The sequence below is a fragment of the Mizuhopecten yessoensis genome, unplaced genomic scaffold, assembly GCF_002113885.1.
Source record: "Mizuhopecten yessoensis strain PY_sf001 unplaced genomic scaffold, ASM211388v2 scaffold10803, whole genome shotgun sequence".
Taxonomy (NCBI): domain Eukaryota; kingdom Metazoa; phylum Mollusca; class Bivalvia; order Pectinida; family Pectinidae; genus Mizuhopecten; species Mizuhopecten yessoensis.
The window spans coordinates 245,145-260,616 of record NW_018408729.1 but is presented as its reverse complement, the minus strand read 5'-3'; the positions used below and the strand labels follow the sequence as shown (position 1 = coordinate 260,616).

Here is a 15,472-nt window from a genome sequence, read left to right as displayed (position 1 = left end):
GTTCTTTACAATCTTGTGTCCTATTCATGTAGTAAGCAGACCGGATAGCATTCCTTTAGTAGAAATATTTATGTTAATTTTGAAATGTTCTTATGGTGTATGATATTTAGTATCAAATTATCATAAGGCATTCGCTGAAGGTCACCTCTAACAACGTTTTCTTTTAACCTCGTGTGAAAGAAACATTTAGGTGAGGCTACAAAAAAGTTCAGCACGATATACAATACAAATATATATACTGCAGTAAGTCCAGTGGACCAAAACATAATCTCTAACTCAAAGTGTTATAATTTATAAGGATGGGCTGATACAGGACCATTATGTATCATTTGTTTGTGTTTCTGTTGAACTTCAATAGATGTTAGTGGGCTTGTTACCAGATAAATACGGTAAACCTATAGACCGTGTACCTAAGTCATGTACTAAAGTCAGCTAATTAAGGTAATGTGTCACAATCCATTCACTTAGTTGGTCGAACTGACACACAAAACAGATAGGAATGGTGTACAGGAAACCTATTTACTGACACAATGGTGATGTATGGTCATGTAGTTCTTATTCTAGGTCAATACCAATTGTTTAAATACTTTTACATACTTTTTTCCCCCTAAATAGATATTGTTTAAAGCAGCAAGTCATTTTTGAGCTCTCACACTGGATTTCGGTTTTCTCAAGTGGTATTTTTTCTTCAAATATTTATCAAGTAATTTATTTTAAATTATAGTTTTTTGACAAGCTTGCATGGAAGAGTATGAATACATCTATAACTTACAATGTGTAATAATAGGTACAGTTTTGCAATTGGTTTGGTTTGGTTTGGTTTAGTATTGTTTAACGTCCTATCAAAAAACAGCTATTCATTTAAGGACGACCTCCCCTGCATCATTGTATAATGCAAGATGTATGCGTGTGTGTTTTGGGAGGCTGTGCTATGTTCGTGTTTGTCTCCTTGTGATAGTGCTGAACTGATGCCGACTTTATAGCACTACCTCACTGAAACATACTGCCGAAGACACCCAGCAGGACACCCCACCCAGTCACATTATACTGACAACCGGCGAACCAGTCGCCCCACTCCTAAATTGCTTAGCGTTAAGCAGGAGTAGAAACTACCATTTTTACAGACTCTGGTATGTCTCAGCCAGGGGACAGAACCCAAAGCCATCCTCACAGGGGTGAACGCTCAACTAAAGACCATAAGTGAGGCATTGTAAAGGGAGACATTAGGAAGAAGAAAGCTGTTTAGAAAGAAGAGAAAAGATAAGATCCCAAATTTAACGCCTCTTACGATCATGCAAGGGGTGCAACAGGTACAATTCTCAATATATATATACATATACTTACTAACAATAAGGCTAGAAATGATTGACATATATGTGAGTAAAAAGAGATGTATACCTGTGCAAGGTGAGCAGGTATATCTCCAGATTGAATTACAGGTGATTATAACCTGTCTTTGTTGAGTTATTAGTGACAATGATGGAACAGGTAATTATAAGTACAGGTATATGTGGGAGGCGGAACATCCTAGGTCAGAATATATAGAGCTGGACATCACACGCAGTAACAGTTGTATACTGGGGTTACCGTATACTGTACTGCTGGACAGGCCAGTAACCGTTGTATACTGGGTTACCGTATACTGTACTGCTGGACAGACCAGTAACCGTTGTATATTGGGTTACCGTATACTGTACTGCTGGACAGGCCAGTTACAGTTGTATACTGGGGTTACTGTATACTGTACAGGCCACTAGAGGGCATAACAACTGTTTATTAAATAAAATAATACAAAGCTGTCATAAAAGATTACAAATCCATACTGTGATAGGTTGATAAGGTAAATCATGCTGATTATGGGGAAGAAGTGGTTCTTTCCTCGATAGTCACCCACAGGAAAATTTGAGGAATATGGCCTAATAATATCTCAATATACAGCATCCACACTACTGATATTTATCAATACCATTATCGTCTATCACCTTTAGATATACAGTATATCTTAACTAATGATGACACTGTAGTCTCTATACTCCATATCTCTATACACACAACACCTATTCACCAGTTTGATACGAATATCATCTATAACCTCTTAACTCATTCACCACTGAAGACATATTTGGACATTTTAGAAAAGTTTATTAATATGAAAGTTCAGGGGTGAATGAGTTTATATACAGCATCTAAAATACTGATGACACTGTAGTCAGTATATATATATACTGTATATCTGTACACGAAATACAGAAGCTGGAAGGATGAGGAGAGTGGTAGTCAAGCTTAACATAACATTTCATAAAGGAGTACCATCAATGTTTAATGACTGTGCGCTCCAATACATTGCTTAAGCTTGATATAACAGAAAAAGATAGGCAGGAAGACATACAGACATGATATGAATTAATACATTATGCACTGCTAAACACTTAGTCAAGCAGTGCTACATGGAGCTCCGGGGAGGGGGAGGGTAGTGGGAGGGTTATGATACATCCTACATGTTGTGGTTGTAACCATGGAAACACAGCAACAGGTGGACACTACACCATCACAGGTCCCTGACTCACATGGGTGGAGCCTGTTTTGTAGGAGTGGCCATGGTCATGACAAAATCAATGTCAGCTCTTTGTAAGCTGAAGTAATGTGTTTATTACCCATTGTTATGTATTGTGTAATACATCCAAAGAACAGGAAATAGTGGTTATACAACAACAATTGACGGCACCATAAAGGATTGGAGCGGAAATTTAAATCGTCATGTGTAGTTCACAAAACGTCCAAAAAGAATTGGATCAGTAATAAAATTGTTATTAATATGTATACATAATAGTGATAGTACAGAAATTGACAAAATGTCCAAGAAGTATTAGAGGGGTGATAATTTAATTGAAGTGAAAGAACAGAAACTGAGAAAGTGTTGGTGGAGCAGAAATTAAATTTTATCATAACTACAGGAATGTTTACCCTAGTGGAGGATGTTTCTTGTATGAATTATTTACACTGGTTAAATATATGAAGAGTTCTCAATAACAAATTTCTTTAGCATGTTTTCCTGATCATGACTTCACAGGTCCATTATGATGTTTACCTTTATAAACACCAAACATTTCTTATTGTAAATCATTGTTATTCCTTTGGACCTCATCTATAAATTATTTGATATTTTATTATTTGATCTTTTAATTTTTTTACAAGAACTGTTTAAACTTGAGGTTTACATTATATGCACAATCAGATATTAAGAAGCGTTGAGTATTATTAAAGTGGAAATTTAGAGGTCACTTTGATACAGGATTTTATAAAGCCATTTGTCCAGTACATAAATCAAAATATTGTAATATACACCAGGATAGACAGATAAATTACAATCTGTGTTCAGACAATTGACAATATCTGTGTAACTATATCACACACTGTTAACTGATATTATTGACTGTGGGTATATCTCTGCCAATTAGTGAACTACCAGAATACATGTTGGTATCCCTAGTCCATTACTACATTAACTGATACCGACATCTACATGTGTACATAACACACAGGGTTTTGTCTACTAAGTAGATCTATTGACCATACTCAATGATATATAATATTTACATTTACTACTGAGGACAAATATTCCACATAAAAATTCTACTAAAATCAATTAATTCTCGATTAAGTTTTCAACTGTAGTTTTAATTTGTTAATCATCGTGTCCGACAATACTTCACACGGTCACCTATGTTCATTTATTTAAAACTGACCGCATCAATTCATTACTATATTTTTCCAGATATTGAGCAAGAGGTATACATCATTTTGTTAGAGATGGTATTAGATTTTCATATTCAGATTGCATTGGGGTCCTAATCGACTGTTTACTTCCTGTATGCACTATGTGTTAGGTACACGGTACTGATGAGTGAGGTGAGTCACTGTATTGACAGGTGATTAGGTCATGATCAGTATGATGTGATTACCTAATTTACCTGTGAGTTTGGTACCTGTGATTTGTCCCTAGGGGTTCATAATCAGACAGTACTTGATAGATGATGATCAACTAGTAACCCAAATATTGCCCTGTCATAGACGTTTAGGTAGTTAGATACCTATACAGGTAGTTAGATACCTATACAGGTAGTTAGATACATATACAGGTAAGGGTAAAGTTACCCAAACATTGCCCTGTCACAGATGTGTAGGTAGTTATTAAAGATACGTATACACGTAGGGGTGTACATCCTGCTGTCCCAAACCTTCAATTATTAAGTTTCCGTTTCGGTAAAATTTACAACTTTATTTCACTGTAGTAATAGACATGGACAATGGTGTATATCCTACTGTCCCAAATTGAAGCTTCAATTAAAACACTTCTCATTAGGTAAAACATGAACTTTAATTTCATTGTAGCTACTATGTATACACATACAGGGAAGGGGGTGTACATTATTGTACATCATGCTGTCCCATTTAGCCTCGTGCCAATTCACAAGTACTTTGAATTGAAATTAACAGTCTGTAGAATTAACAGATATAAAAAAATATTGCATGGTGTCCATTTCAAGTCAAGGACACTTTTTTTCTGTTAATCAATTTTAAGCTATATTATATACAATATAACTTAACTAATGTAGTTATCAAGGCTTCTACGCCAACTTTCAGACAAGCTCTCTCCAGGTGTAGTAGACCATACCTTATATAGGTATATATATGACAAGCTAACTAATGGTATATGTGTTAGCTATAGGGTATGTCACGCACCGTTCTCATTTCTGTGACATAATCATTCTGACATATATTGCCTGTAGGCTTTCAGCTAATTTTGTTACTCCATCATTTTGTACGATCTTTGCTTCAAAGAGACATAAATTTAAATTTGGTTTTAATGTTTTAACGTATAGTTAGTACTGCAGAACTTTTGTAAAATCCTTGGTAGTATGCTTTTGACTTCCCATATGTAGCTTTTGATACCTGGATATCAGAAAACCATGTGTGTTTGAAAAGTATTTGAACCTCAGAATTCAAGTGAAAACTTAAGTACGAATGGTCATCTGAAGTCTTGGTAGTGTTCTAAAATTTCTGTGTTTTGACAGTCAAATATATTTCAATTAAAATATGAACCATTAATAAAAATTGTAAATTTATTTTCTCACAGCACCAATAATTATGATGTTGCCAAAAAACTTCTGCACTGACCATCGTCCAGTCCTAAGCCTCTGACGGACTCCTTATAATTTGGACTTTATTCTATTAAATATGATATCATGATCATTGCTAAATTAAAATAATTTCTGTTGGAAAGGAAGCAATATTAAGACCTGGGTATATATATTTCTGATATGATGGTCTACTTCATTTTTACCTTTTTACTACATAACCAATTTACCATACAAATATAAAGATACCTGCCAACAAAAACTCAATCTTATCCACATTACAGGTGCAGTTTATGCATGATTCACAAAATAACTATGCAGTCTTTACATGTTCAACATAATCAAACTTTGCATCAGTTTAACAATTTTTTTACCAAAATATTTAACTGAGCAAGCTGAACATTTTAATCTGATCCATCAAAACAGAAATTTAAATTTTCCAATTTGTTGAAATATCGACTTTGTATGTTACAAATTTCGTTACAGCGCAGTCTATACTTAAATTTAATTTGAATACATCAAACTTGTGTTCAATCAAGCATGCACACACCTAATTCGTACTCGGTACAAATTTTATTTACAGTTTAGAAAACTTGTACTTTAAATGTACTTTCAAAAACCTTTTCCTGGTTGTAACATCAAAATCACTTATAAATAGAATAATAAATATTCTGTGTGTATAGGTCTGTATGCATTTACATGTTCAAACGTCATGTTTCATTTTGTTCCGCGAGTTAGTGACTCACAATGATTGACCCTTCTTGACTAACTTTTATTTGGGCTGTATAACACTTAACAGCACAGTTACTTCCTACTCGGGCTGAGTGACCTGTCACGGGTCCTATTTAAAGGGTTTGAGAGTTTAATCACCTGTTTATGACCCGTTCATGTCCCCAGACATAAAACTACAGCTATAGTTGGGGGCCAGGGGTGGGTAGAGGTTGGAGGTGTGAAACTGACCCTCCTATATATAATGTATGATAGGGTGAATGAAGTGAGACCTGGTGACCATCACTAAAGTTATTTCACAAACACAAACTCAGGAAACACTGGTCACTTTAATTTATCTCTATGGGGAAATGATGTTTGAGACTGTTCTATCCCATTGCAAGACATCACAATTGCAATCTAGCTAGTCTGTGAAGGAGAGGGTGTAATGTATGTCCCCTATACATGCCACCATATAATGTCTTGACTATATGGTTTACAACCTAATAGCATGCCAACAATTTAATCAACTGGACTCCATTGGAATGTCACATGCTATTATACCTATAATAGACTTTCAAACCAAAGTCAGGCAAAGGGCCATTTGTCAATAAAAATGGGGTTACAACTAAAATGTTCAGAATTGATAAAGAAAGAAGTTCAAATCCATAAGGACATTTGTGTCCTTTCAGATAAACTGGTTGCTATTTTTCCTGAATATGTATTTTATCATTGAAAAAAGATTATAAAATTGATGTTAACTGCTCAATTCCCACAGACACTTCAATGTTTAGGGGGAGTAAAAAAAATACTGCAGGTACACAGCTATTGTTCCATCAACACTTGCCAGGAAGACATTAAAAGTTGGTTTAAAAACTGTAAACTTAAGCATATAAAGCAATCTTGACATCTGTCTACATTTGCCAGAGTTCTTTATCTGAAAACACAACAAACATATGCTGAAGTTTAAAGTCAAAAGAAGTCGATGCCAATTCGGGTTCCAAAAGTTACCTTGCTTGAAGGTTGATCCAAGTTCAAAGGATTTCTGTGGGGTTTTTTTGCAACTTTATATGTAAACCTTTCCTCAAACGCAATTTTATAAAAGCTAGTATACAAATGACCTGAATAGACAGAACCCCTTCTGAGTTCTGAAAATGTTTTCTTCTCCAGGGTCAATATCTTATCAACGATTATCAACGATGACACAACAAGCTTTAACCGTCATAAACTGACAACTTCAACACTCAAGACCTGTGTGATATCTAGGCTAAAGAACTCGGCTGCTTCATGACATTGATTTGGTAGACTTAGCCTTGGTCTGCCAATAACATTTATAGACAAATACAGACTTGTTTAAATTATGCACACATTATTTTCTATTACACTTTCTTAACAAATCAATACTTCAGTGTGCACTGTGCAGTTACCTTACATTCAGAATCTTCTTTGAGTTGAAATGTTTAATTATTTTGTACACATTGTATCAAATAATGTTCACTGATAAGATTAGAATAGGTAACTACTAAGTATATTTACTGGGCTAATACTTGAACCTTGATAATTTATAACATTCTCAGGTAAGAGACTTACTCTGGAGATAAAACCCCTTAAGACTTGAACTATCATTTATCTTCACAGCTAGCCTGATTACCAATCCTCTGTATGTGTTAGTTATGAGGTTACTATTCAAATAAACATTTATGATACACCTTTTGTCCTAGTCTGACGTTTTTGACTGTCTTTTAATCTGAATTTCTGTGTTACTAAATAGAAGACACCGAAATAGTTAAAACTATCATTGATAACTAGTACTGCTCTTCAGTATAATATTAAATACAATATTTGAAAATTTTAATACTTGATTCATAAAACGTCATTAAAATGTTTAATAAACCGTTTTTAAATTGTAATTTTAAATGGTTCATTTGCATAAAATATTCATTTACTGCTTTACTGCAATCGGTTGTGTTACAATAGGAATATATTTTCAAATCAGTTTAAAAATGTGATGTTATGATATTAACTTATAAGGCCTTGTAAACCGACAGTAGTGCTAACGACTAGTTATTTTCAACATGCCAATATAAGTTCACGTACACAAACAGAGACGAATTCAAACATTCTATTAAATCGTACAGCTAGATTCATTTTATCTCCCACAGTCCAGCAGTCCCTTTAGACTGTGCCGCTTGTGTACGCTAAGGTGGGGTAGTGTAACTGGTCATATCTCCAAACACAGACGAACAGGTGCCCGTTCCTTAGGAAGCGCCCGTTTTACATTTTACGGGTCGTATCAAGTTTTCACTTTTTGATAAAGTTCTTTTACAAACATGAGTGTAAGGTGACATTAACACGTCCAGGTTTAATCTCTAGAAAGAATAACAGTTAGTTGTGTTCAGGTTTAGCCAAGCGAGACACTCCCAAAACAGACGCTATTTTTATCATCTGTACTGTAGACGACACAGCCGGTCGACCGACAACATGACAGTGGGGATTTATACATGTTCGTACTAACTTACCTTTGACAAACACCAAAACTGCGACAGTCGAATAAACTAAATACTGCAATAAATCCATTATTCTGGTTTGCTTAAGATCCATGCCCGAAAATGTTATCTGAAAGTTCTTTCCTGCTCAATTCAAATTCAACACATCCGCCATCGTTTGAGTCACTTCCCGAAATGCCCCACAATGCAGTTCGGCTCAGGTAAAACTATACACCTGAGATTGTCTGGGGTCCTAAATGGGGAAATCCAGGTGTGATTTGATTACAATGGCAATTCTAACAAACTGTGTGTCTTTAGTTTTAATAACGTTTTGAGAAATTACCAGTATGTTAGCGGTTGTTTTGGAATTGTGGCAAAAATAAAAAAATAAAATTTTTATTTAATAGAGAGATGATTTTAGCCAATAATTACAATAAATACCCCTTGATGGCCTCCGGAAGGTACAGCCCAGGAAGCTGTAATGAGTAACACAGCAGATGACTGTCAACTTTACTAATTAGATCGATAGTCACTTAAGCATCAGTTTACACTGAAATATTATTGCGTAATGTTTCTGCCACAATTGTACTGCTCCGAAAATAACAGACTATCTCTTTGTTGTCGTTTTTTATGGGTCGTCGTATCCAAACAAAAGGTAAAAGGAGAGAGTCAGTTAATTCATTCTGACTAATTTTTAACATGATCACTTCACAATAATCAAAATGCAAATGAGACTTTACACATATATAGTTCATTATGTAACAAAGCAAAAGTATATTATGGATTTATTACCTGTGCTGTCTCGGTTCTGAATGTCGATAATTGCTAGCAAAACAAAAAATGAAGTAATCTTAGATACAGATAATTTAATTGAGTCTCACCACGGAATTAGGTTATCTAAGTCTGTGGTCTCACCTTCCGTTTACATAAATATACAATGATAAAATATCAATATGACGATAGTCACTCTATAATTAAGAGTTGCGACAGACTAAAAGTATATATTTTGGAAATGATAACTGGCCGATTGCGTTTTTGAAAAAAAAAGTGCAATATGCTGGGAACATTAATTAAGTGTTTCGTTTGGAGGTAAGTAAAAATTAAGTCTTATCATATCGGGAGTAGGTACAAATTCTTTATTTTAAAAAAAAGAAGATTATATAACAAAACTTGAATAGCTGTTGTCATCTAATTACTGACATTTTTTTCATGAACTGAACCTCCGTTTAAAAGGAGAGAAAAGTGTCGTTTGGACTGAGGAGTGTACTAGCTTCGTTGAATGCCACAAGCGACAATTTCTTGTATCATGTATTGTACTAGCTGCGATGATGTAGCTTCAAACGACGAGACATTTTTTTGTACAGTTTGATACTGCATTCTGTTTGTATTGTAACTTACATGTCGGCCCTTGTACGTTGTCAAATTGTTAAGTGCAGCAAAGACTGAACAAGGAACTAAATCGAAGTAATATCAAGTCATTCTTAGTTTCAATGTATTGATGGCTGTAATGAAAAGTTCCTTTATAGTGACGTAGTTGAACGTGTTTTTTTCCAAGATGTGGAATTTTAAAAAAAAAATCTTTGCTAATCACTTTAAATTTCTTTATTACATGTCATAACACAAACGACTGTGTACCACTTCTGTGTGATGCGATGTGATATTTTTTACAATTATCAATTATCAATCACCAGATTTTTTTAAATATCTGATAACTTACGATGGCTTCAAACTGTGTGTGGGGGTTACTGACGGACTGGAGTTAACTCTAACCATGTACTTCTATAGTCCTTCTAATAAACTTCAATATATTTAATCTAATTCCGTGCACTAGCTCTATCATTACACCTAGTCAGTGCGTTTAGGATTTGTAGAAAATATTCTTATAAGCCGAATTTCAAGTCATGGTGCATGGTATTTTTATCATTGTATTACATCCTAAACTGGTTACTTTGTATCTTTGTTAATTTGAGAATAATGGTTTGGAGATAATTGTAAACATTACAGAGTTATTCCCCTTTGAATACGATGACGAGCCTTCGAACGTTTTCTATACTCGGAGTTTCTGCAATACCACAATCGAGAATAGCATTTGAACACCTTGATTTTTTTAAGTATGTCATGACCTTAAATAACTTTTTTTTATGATAGTAGTTGTAAGAATCACACTCATAGGTAAGTAAGTGTATGTAGTACAATATATTACATTGAATGCTCCAAACAGATATATACCACGGTGACATACCCCCCTCCCCCTCAAAGAAAGAACTCGTCCCGAGTTTTCCAGGGGTCATAGCGATTCCTTTGCAAGTATCGCTGAGTATTTTTGTCAAATCTCCCGGGTCCCTGATTGGGCGCCAATGTAACAGAGGTAATTATTTTTAATGCCTCCGCCAGGAGTCGAACCTCGGACCTCTGGCTTTCTAGTCTTACACTGCCTGTACTGTACCGAATGAGCTAAAGAGAAATAATTCTCCCTAGCCGAGACGGTGGGAAGCGGCTAGCATTTTACTAGGTTGACACTAAAATAACTTTTTTTATGACAGTAGTTGTGTATTGAAACCCAGAAACCTGTAGACGTCGAGGCATCAAATATGCACATGATCACATCATGACATGGAGGCAAATACACCAACATTTCCTGCCCTCCAGCATACATACCTATGTATACACACATGTAGTTGCGTCCTTAAATGAACAGTTACCCGTTAATAGGACGTTAAACACTATAACACCCAAACTAAATCAATCTACAGTCAAAAAGCTCTCTAAATACAAAACTGTCCTTTGCAATAAAAAAAGATCGTTGCGGGCAATATACGATTGTACTACCGGGTGCTTTACTGTAATGTTCTTTTGCTTGTCACATCTCACCGAAATATATACATGAAAAGGTGCCGCCAGAAAGTTGTTAATCCACACGACTATCACTTCCTTTTATGGTGGTTTACGTCACACCGGGGATTAATACCTGTCTGAGGTCGTTCATCATACGGCCCTTCAGGGTCAAAGATTAATTGGGACTACTATACATGCATTAGCGATTATATAATTATTGTCCAGAGCTTGAACTGAACTATTTTATTTAAAGATAATATGCTATATGCTGAGAAACTATACTGACCATCTTTAACGTAATTTTGGGGATGTTGTCGGAAACCAGCAATATAAGTATCGTGCGGGGGTATTTATCAACCGTGAACTTTGTGACAAGCTTTAGATAAATATTATATAAACTGCAGCAGAACCATTGGGTAATTCTCAACAACAAGTATGTAATTACTGTTGAAACAGGGTGTGAATCAGTCTTAAAAAACATGACAGTTTAAAAGTAATCTATATCACATGTTTATATCACATGCTAAATAATGTCAGACAGTATGAAAACACGCCAGGTCACTGAAGCCTAACATTCCGCCAGCTTCTTTTATCGAAATCAAGTTGTATGGATTTCCTCCCTTTGTGTCTGGTTAACCCATATGCAAAAGTATTCAAATTCCATCACTAAATCATGTCCCATACTAAACTGAGACTGCAGGAATTTTCAACGTATTTATGCCCATTTGTTTTAAAATTGCTAAAACGTTCATCACTTTTTAACGTGTATGGTGTCCAACCACGGACTTAGATAGTCCTAATCTAATTCAGTGGTCCAACTTAAACAACGTATTTTTTTTGTTTATTGGAAGTAAATAGATTATTCTTTCATCTACATACACAATTAAATATCTACCGTAGGAAGGTCTCAATAGAGTATCCAAATATCTACCTGTAACACATTGCGTCTCCTGATGGACACCGCGTTACCTGATCCCTATCTCGTTACAGGTGCGGCGTTGATAACACCGGACAGGTATGACCCTCCCGGGGCCACGATTTTAATCAAGATCCTAACGAGGCATTGTAGTACACAGTAGGGAGATTGATGGCACCAGAGTGACCAGTAGGTTGTCGGTCAGTTGGTCCTGAGTGACCTCTGGCTAAAACTCTACATGTTATATGAGCAGGATGGGCCGAGTTTTCTATCATCGTTCGGTGTAGGGAGAAATGACTGACAATGTACAAGACCAACTCGGACATATGTGGGCAAAACAGCGGTCTGGTTCCATGTTACCTGTATCAGGCGGGGTTTGAAGTTAGATATTATAACGCGAATATATACTCCACAAATACAGCGCAACATGATATTTATAGCTGTGCATTTCCGTTCATCACCCAACCCAGAGAGGTATATATTACATAATAATATATCCGTCTCTGCCCAGCCCGATATTATATATCTAATTAAATAAACATTCATTAACTTAATTGTATTATATAACACGATAGCAGTATGGTAGAATCTGCCAAAAAATACAATGTGTATCAGAACAGAGACGTATATAATACGTAATGAATAAGTTCGCACCCATATAACCTATGTAAGCCATCAGAATAATAAATGGTCAGAGCGGCAGTGAGTTCTTTAGGGGTTTTACGTCAGCTTCACTACCGAGTAGTTCGGGTGACTGTGGCTGAGGTTTGTTTGAGCTTAATATTGGGAGTTTTTTGGCATTTTTTTGTGAAGATATAATTGGCATTCACAATGTATTCAATCGCATTATTTTATTTTATGAAAATAAATGTCCTGTATGATTTGCCTGAATACAAAATAATAATCCGACAGGCTTAGTTCTATACCTCTTCAAATTTGGCCCGCAATGAAAATAAAAACTGTTTCTATAGTGACGCCTGTATCCGAAAAGACCAGACATGTGGCTCCGAACTGGCCTGATTTCCATCTTTTTGTTATCCTGTTTTTAACCAATTTTTAACCATGCGCACTCCAAAAACAAAAATGTCATTATAATCCACGTGATGATTGTGGACATTACGTGGCAGAAGCAGACTTGAAGGATATAAAGGATAAGCTTTGCAGTAGGATATTATTATTCGATCATCTGGAAAAGAGTACATGAGGAACTACAACCACGGACTTAGATAATCTAATCCCGTGCTACAACGTTGATTGCAGAGTTATCTTCTCTTGTGAGCAGGTATTGATTGTTATGTCATTGGTTTGTGAGAGTAACGTCATCAATTTTTGAGAAAACGACGTAATTTTCTCACACAAACCAATGACGTAACAATCAATACCTGCTCACAAGAGAAGATAACTCTGCAATACGCAAAGACGGAATAAGACTTAAAACATTAGATTAATCACGGACTTAGACAGCATCTAATCTAATTCCGTAGAATAATCTTCATTTGCAACTTACAACTCTACGAGTCAATTAAATTGCATTTGAAATTTCTTCGTACAAATCAACACTGCCAGAGAGCGCTACTATTTAAACAGACTCATTCGAAATTAAAAAAGGAAGCTTCTGTCATTACTATTAAAAATAAAAATGTTTATAAAAAAAAAAATACCAATAATAAATAATATATGTTGTAGGTTGTTCTTTAACATGAAGCGAATATTTAAATGAATGATATTTTCACGGATCAGTTACCATGTTCTCTATCGCACACGACATGAGACACCGTTCTTTATCACAGCTAAGGAAGACAGAGTTGTGTGCCTTGAAAGAGCTCTCTTTGCTACACAAATTAAATACGCATGCGCAGTGTACCATAGCAACAAAGTAAATCCAAGATGGAGGGTGACGGTGAGAAACCACCTTCTCCGAAGCCGGAAAATCCAGGTATACTTTCAGAAGCAAACACCAGTCTTGATAAGATATCAGGAAATATATAGATGAAAGTGTCATGTTAATGCCAACATTGTACGATAGTACTATACGATGCTGTGTATCAGTAAATGGGAATAATAACAGCTAGGTGCCCGTCAGATTGCACGAAACAAATTTTGTAAACACACAATTTACAATTCTTTTGTAGACACATACCGTTCAGTAGATTACTAGAAACCTCATGTTTCTCAGTTCTATGGTAACTTACTGCTATTGTAATACATTTTTAACCGTTAGGTTATGAGGCAAATAATTATGATTGATATATATGCAAAATTGACCACGTCTAAAGTAGTTTTTTTGCAAACGTTTCATTATGGAGTTTATTATCTCCACAAAGCTGGCGATGCATTTAAGTATGGTATGACAATGTCGCATATTCATTTTAATAACATAATCATGTCAGATGTGTAAAACCGATTAAATGGCGACACGTGCAGCCCACGTATTCTGGCATTGTTAAAGTATTGTATGATAGATATGTGGTTCAAGCGACGAAAATATTCTGTTGCTTTAAGTGTATCACACACCAGGTTTGTCTGTTCATTGTGGTGATATCCTTGTTGTAGCATGTCAAAGTTGTAAAACATCCATTGTGTTGTAATTATCATTACTTCCCATATAACAGGAACTAATTGCCTAAATATTTGATTATTTCCTGTAAAAAATACTGGGCCAGAGATAGTCTGAATATCATCCATAGAATTGTGTATCGACTTTGATTTGCATTTGACTTGATGTTTTCTTGAATCCATCAGGTATGGAAAGTATGTTGACATGCCCAGGTATACAAGAATACATGTTTTCAAAGAGACCTAAATTACTAATGGATGATGATCTTACACCGATTAAAGTATTTTGTTTTTAAAAGGGGGGGGGCTATTTAGTTTGAGTGCTACCTAGATGCAAACATTTAGGAGATCCTTATTTTGCAGTGATTAAAGAATCAGAGCATTGAAGACAATAGATTTTAGTCTTAACATATTAAAACATAAAACAAAATTGTGACTTAATTGCTGCTGATTTGGTTGAAAAACTATCAAAACAAAAATGTGCTATTTAAAAGTAGATCAATCTGACTTGCACTATCTTTTTTTTTGTATATATATATACAATTAGCTATTCTGGTCTTTGTGTCACTCACAATGCAACATTGTAAAATGTAAAGTTATTTAAATCAGTGGCCTCCATCAGCACCCGATTCTGATTCAAACCGTCATTGGAGTGGACTGAAAAGGTATTGATAAATCTGGGTTATTTTGTTATTTTGTTTTGTCAAGTTTACTTTACAAGAGCATCCGCTATAAATATACTGATTAGGTCAGGGCTGGGTTGATCAACAGTGTCAGGCAGCTTTGCTAGTAGAGAAACTTAGTAGAGGTTGGAGGTTCCAGACTCGTTCTAT

General features: G+C 35.3%; 2 protein-coding genes across 6 annotated transcripts in view; one reads left to right on the top strand and one right to left on the bottom strand.

The window, feature by feature from the left end:
- LOC110462559 (cell adhesion molecule 2-like) overlaps positions 1 to 8,547 on the bottom strand; it is a 39,980-nt gene extending 31,433 nt beyond the window's left edge. Inside the window, exon 1 of one of the 2 annotated variants that reach the window (XM_021516550.1) lies at positions 8,366 to 8,547. In XM_021516550.1, the coding sequence (XP_021372225.1) occupies positions 8,366 to 8,447 (82 nt within the window). In that variant the 5' untranslated portion in view covers positions 8,448 to 8,547. The remainder of the gene's footprint in view (positions 1 to 8,365) is intronic. The other variant, XM_021516549.1, reaches the window with a different exon arrangement.
- Positions 8,548 to 13,940: 5,393 nt separating this feature from the next.
- The window catches only part of LOC110462556 (cilia- and flagella-associated protein 44-like), a 37,205-nt gene continuing 35,673 nt past the window's right edge, over positions 13,941 to 15,472 (top strand). For 3 of the 4 annotated variants that reach the window (XM_021516545.1, XM_021516544.1, XM_021516543.1), the window contains exon 1: positions 13,965 to 14,019. In XM_021516545.1, the coding sequence (XP_021372220.1) occupies positions 13,971 to 14,019 (49 nt within the window). In that variant the 5' untranslated portion in view covers positions 13,965 to 13,970. Of the gene's footprint in view, positions 14,020 to 15,472 lie in introns of all 4 variants that reach the window. The other variant, XM_021516546.1, reaches the window with a different exon arrangement.